Below are 6,000 nucleotides of genomic sequence, written 5' to 3' on the forward strand. Positions count from 1 at the left end.
TTAAATTTAATGCCGATTGTTTTGGATTGTCGCATGAGGATATGACAGGTATCCCGACGGAGGTAGCCGTGCACAAGTTAAGCTTGGATCCCAACATACCTCCGGTAAGACAAAAGAAATGACCTATTGCCAGAGCCAAGAATAAATTCGTCAAAGAAGAGGTAACCCTCCTGCTTAACAAGGTAAACCTTTCGGTACATATTGTTACAATGTGATGCCCTTCGGGTTAAAAAACGCCGAAGCCACTTATCAACGGCTCGTGAACAGGATGTTTGAAAATCAAATAGAAAAAACTAAGGAAGTTTATATAGACAATATGCTCGTTAAGTCTTTGAATGTAGGTGACCACCTTAAACATCTGCAAGAAACTTTCGACATCCTGAGGAAGCATAATATGAGACATAATCCCGAGAAATACACGTTCAGGTTTAGTTCCGGTAAGTTTCTGGGAATTCTGGTCTCACAAAGGGGAATTAAGGTAAACCCCGATAAAATCAAGGCCATAGAAGACATCCCGGATCAACTATTGAACGTAAAGGAAGTCCAAAGGCTCATGGGAATTGGAAGCTTTGAACAAGTTCATTTCCCGTGTCGTCAGAAAAATGTCATCACTTCTTCGCACTGCTCAAAAAGAAAAATAATTTTGAATGGACACCGGAGTGCCAACAGGCTCTGAGGAATTTGAAGAAGTACTTATCAAGCCCTCCATTGCTCTCAAAACCAAAAAAAGGTGAAACGTTGCTGGTTTACCTCATGGTCTTGGAAGTTGCGGTAAGTGCGGTTATAGTTTGAGAAGACGAAGGTATGCAATCCCCCATTTATTATGTTAGAAAAATTTTAACAGGAGCATAAACTCGCTACCCGCATTTGAAAAAACTAGCCTTAGCTCTCGTAATTGCCGCTCGGAAGCTGATGCCCTACTTCCAATGCCACTCGATAGTTGTGGTGACTGCTTTCCCTTTGCGGAACATTCTCCATAAACCCGAGCTCTCGGGAAGATTGGCCAAATGGGCCATCGAAATGAGTGAATTCGACATTTAATATAAACCAAGGACTGCAATTAAGTCACAAGTCTAGGCCGACTTCTCTCACGACATAATTTCTCTATAGGCCGTGATGGCACCCAACGTCACCTCTAGGCAAGCCAACAATGAACTAGCCATGGATCTATTCTTTTAACATTTTAAAAATAGTTGATTCTTAATTATTAAATGAGTAAGAGGTGAGAAATTTAATAAAATAAAGTGTGAACGATTTTACGAACAAGTATGGTTAAATAAAATACTCAAAATCATCAAGTGTCCACTAGCAAGATTCCAAGACCTGGTGTCACAAGTGTAAGAGCTACTAGTAGAATATACAAAACACTAAACTATTGTGTGAATGGAGTAGACAGAAAATAAAAGCAAAAGAGAGACTCAAGGTGCTGATGGATGGACACGAAAAGCAGCTCACCACTAAGTCTCGAAGTATTAGGGGTGTGCGCGGGGATAACTACTAGATGCATCTGCCTCAGAACATGCACGATTAGTGCAGAAGTGTAGTGTGAGTACATAAATAATATGTACCCGTAAGTATCTAGTCTAATCTCGAAGAAGTAGTGATGAGGGGTCGATATCGACACGTACTATGGGCTAACAATAAAATACAGGAATTCTAAATAAGCATGGATTATGTAAATAATAAATACAACTCAGTAACAAGAAGTGAATAATTATCCTTTCACTAATAATAAATTCCAAGTCAATTTTTGTCATTAAATAATTCTAACCGCTCAAGCAATAAAATGATATCAAGTATAATTAGGCTCCGAGTATTATCACGCACGATTTATGCCAAGGTCGTATAGTCTGGTCCAAAAATATACTGTGTGCACTGCCGAGGGTCAAACAACATGAACCATAGTTGCATCTATTAACATGCTGAGGCAAATGACCCGCTCCCATAAGAGCAAAGGAATTTACCTCGCTCGCGGAATTACTTGCGACGAGAGTGAACATGGATTTATCAGAGTTATTATAAAATTCTTCAATTCTCCCCGAACATAAGAAATCCAAATGGGAGACTTTAAATCTTAAAATCCTTAATCTCAGGTCTATTTAAGATAAGTAATATGCACAATCAACATAACAGTGCAAATAAATCATGATGTAAATCTAAGACTACCTGGACATCACATGGAATTTAGCTACGTACAGATTCTCATCACCTAGTGCGTATGTAGCTCCCCACACAAGTAATTCACAACAAATACGCCTAAGGGGATGAGTTTCCTCTTACAAGGTTAGGCAAGAGACTTACCTCGTTCTCAAGCTCACTCTCGATCCACAAATATGCTTTAAATCCTCAACTCGGTGCCAAACAACCCGAAACTAGTCAAATGTTATATAAATTAATCAATATGTGTTCAAAAGTTCATAATTTAACTATTAGAGTAATTACCAACCCAAATTGGAAGATTCCAAAAATTCACCCACGTGCCCGGATTTCAAAAAAATTCGAAGATAAATGTTACCCATAACCACACGAACTCAAATATATAATTTTCACCCAATTCCATAATCATTTTCGTGGTTAAATCCCATTTATTTTTTTATCAAAACCTAATTTTTCATCTAAACCCAAATTTTTCATAATTATTCATGTTAAAATCTACCCATAATCTATGTATTTAACATACATTGGATAGAAATCACTTACCTTTAATATCTAGGTAAAAACCCTCTCTCTAAGAGCTCTAAAATCGCCCAAGGAATGCAATAAATGAACCCAAAACGGTCTAAGTCCCAACTTAAATGAAGCTTCTGCCTTCATCGATTTTCGCTTCTGCGGACCTGAGGCTGCGCCTGCGGAAAAGCCATCGCAGGTGCGGTCCTAGCCCAGGATGGCAGACTCCACTTCTACGGATAGGCTACCGCTTCTGCGGAGGATGGAGCGCATCTGCGTCTTTCTCGCACCCGCGGACCTTTCATCGCAGAAGCGTGGCCGCTTTTGCGCAAGCTCCTCCGCTTCTGCGGACCACTGGTCAAATGCCCAAAGCCGCTTCTGCGGCCAAGAGCTCGTACCTGCGGCAAAAAGCTCGCAGGTGCGGGCATACCAGAACTGGTGCACCAACAGCCCCTTTAAAGCTCTAACTCGATCCGTGCAATGCCCAAGTAGCACTCGAGGCCTCGTCCAAGCATACCAACAAGTTTGTCAACACGAGACGGACTTGCTCGAACCCTCGGAACGCAGAAAATAACACCAAAACTAAGAATCGCAAGTTCTTCCAACTTGCTCCGAGCGCACCATATTATACTTAAACTACTCAGAATGATACCAAACTTTGTGTGCAAGTCTTAAATCACCATACAGAACTATTCTCAGGCTCGGAATCTCAAACGAACCTCGATAACACCAAAAGTAACTTCAAACCAAATTTAAAGAACTTTAAAACCTTCAATAAGCCAACTTTCAAATTTAGGCTCCGAAACTCTCCCAGGTCACCCAAAACTCGCTCCGAACACACGCCCAAGTCCAAAATCATCATACGAACCTGTTAGGACCGCCAAATCCTGGTTTCGAAGTTGTTTACTAGAAATATTGACCCAAGTCAAACTTAGCCCTTTAAAGCCAATACTAAGAAACTAAGTGTTCCAATTTCAACCCGAACCCTTCCAAATCCCAAACTAACCATCCCCATAAGTCATAAAACAGTAAAAGCACATACGGGAAGTCTTATTTTGGGGAACGGGGATCTACAAAGAAAAATGACATGTCGGGTCGTTACATTCTCCACCTCTTAAACAAACGTTCGTCTTCGAACGGGTCTAGAATCATACCTGGAGTGATGAATAAGTGTGGATATCTCCTCCGCATGTCCTCCTCGGCCTCCCAAGTCATCTCCTCGACTGGTTGACCTCTTTACTAAAATTTTACCACAGAAATCTTCTTGGACCACAACCGGCGAACCTGCCTGTCGACAATGGCAACTGGCTCCTCCTCATAACCCAGACTCTCATCTAGCTGAACCGTGCTGAAATCTAACACATGCAGCCTGTCAGCATGATACCTCTGGAGCATAGACACGTGGAAAACTGGATGAACTCCAGATAGACTGGGAGGCAAAGCAAGCTCATAAGCAACCTCCCTAACTCGCCTCAACACGTCAAATGGACCTATGAACCTTGGGCTCAACTTACCCTTTTTCCCGAATCTCATGATCCCCTTCATCGGAGAGACTTTCAAGAAAACATTCTCGCCCACCATAAATGATAAATCACGCGCCTTCTGATCCGCGTAACTCTTCTATCTGGACTGTGCTATGCGAAGTCGCTCCTGAATCAACTTTACCTCTTCCAAGGCATCCTTTACTAAATCAGTACCATATAACTTAGCCTCACTGAGCTCAAGCTATCCGATGGACAAACGACATCGGCGACCATATAAAGCCTCAAATGGAGCCATCTCGATGCTAGACTGATAACTGTTGTTGTAAGCAAATTCGGCCAAAGGCAAGAATCGATCCCACTTCCCTCCAAAGTCAATCACAGATGCTCTGAGCATATCCTCCAAGATCTGAACCGTCCGATCCAACTGCCCGTTGGTCTGTGGATGAAAGGTTGTGCTGAGCTATACCCGGGTCCCCAACTCACTCTGTACTGCCCTCCAGAAATGCGAAGTAAACTGAGGGCCTCTATCTGATATAATGGAGACATGCACACTATGCAACCGAACAATCTCCTGAATCTAAATTTGGGCCAATTTCTCCAAAGAGTACGTGGTCACCACTGAAATAAAGTGTGCCGACTTGGTCAACTTATCGACAATGACCCAAACTGCACCAAACTTCCGCAAGGTCCGCGGTAAACCAACTACAAAATCCATAGTAATGCGCTCCCATTTGCACTCAGGTATAACCATCTGCTGGAGTAGGCCACCTGGCCTCTGGTGCTCGTACTTAACCTGGTGGCAGTTAAGGCACCTCGCTACACACTCAACTATGTCCTTCTTCATCCACCGCCACCAATAATGCTGTCTCAAGTCGCGATATATCTTCGTAGCACCTTGATTAATAGAGTACCGAGAACTGTGTGCCTCCTCTAGAATCTTTTCCCTCAATCCATCAACATTAGGGACACATAGACAACCCTGGAGTCGAAGAACACCATCATCACCGATAGTAACCTCTTTGGCACCACCCTGTAGCACCATCTCTTTGAGAACCAATAAGTGCGGATCGTCTTACTGGCGAGCCTTGATCTGCTCGAATAGTGAAGATTGGGTGATGACGCATGCAAGAACTCGGCTGGGCTCTAAAATATCCAACCTCACAAGTCTGTTAGCTAAGGACTGAATGTCCAAAGCTAGTGGCCTCTCATCTACTGAAATAAATGCTAAACTACCCATATTTTCCGCCTTTCTGCTCAAGGCATCCGCAACTACATTCGCCTTTCCCGGATGATAAAGAATGGTAATATCATAATGTTTTAGTAACCCAAGCCACCTGTACTACCTCAAATTCTGATCCCTCTGCTTGAACAAATGCTGCAAGCTACGATGATCGATGTAGACCTCATAGGATACCCCATAAAGATAATTCCTCCAGATCTTAGGAGCATGAACAATCGCAGCCAACTCCAAATCATATACGGAGTAATTCTTCTCGTGGGGATTCAGCTAACGTGAAGCATATGCAATAACTCGCCCCCTATGCATCAATACATAACCCAAACTAACGCGTGAAGCATCGCAATACACAATATACATCTCAGAACCAGAAGGAAACACTAACACTAGTGCTGAAGTCAACCCGGTCTTGAGATTCTGAAAGCTCGCCTCACAATCATCGGACCATCAGAATGGAGCACCCTTTTGTGTCAATCTAGTCAAGGGTGCTGCAATAGACGAGAAGCCATCCACATACCGGCGATAATAGCCTACTAACCCCAAGAAGCTCCTGATCTCAGTCGTCGTAGTAGGACGAGGCCAACTCTTAACCGCCTCAATCTTCTTGGGATC

The 6,000-nt window shown here is 42.9% G+C and overlaps 1 protein-coding gene across 1 annotated transcript; it reads right to left on the bottom strand.

The window, feature by feature from the left end:
* Positions 1–3,906: 3,906 nt before the first annotated feature.
* LOC138897554 (uncharacterized) lies at positions 3,907–5,193 on the bottom strand. Its single transcript, XM_070183535.1, has 2 exons — positions 4,900–5,193; positions 3,907–4,206 (listed from the first exon to the last, which is right to left on the bottom strand). The coding sequence occupies exons 1-2, from the start codon at positions 5,191–5,193 to the stop codon at positions 3,907–3,909; spliced, it is 594 nt and encodes a 197-aa protein (XP_070039636.1).
* Between the last annotated feature and the right edge of the window lie 807 nt (positions 5,194–6,000).

The sequence above is a fragment of the Nicotiana tomentosiformis genome, chromosome 8 (genome assembly GCF_000390325.3).
Source record: "Nicotiana tomentosiformis chromosome 8, ASM39032v3, whole genome shotgun sequence".
Taxonomy (NCBI): domain Eukaryota; kingdom Viridiplantae; phylum Streptophyta; class Magnoliopsida; order Solanales; family Solanaceae; genus Nicotiana; species Nicotiana tomentosiformis.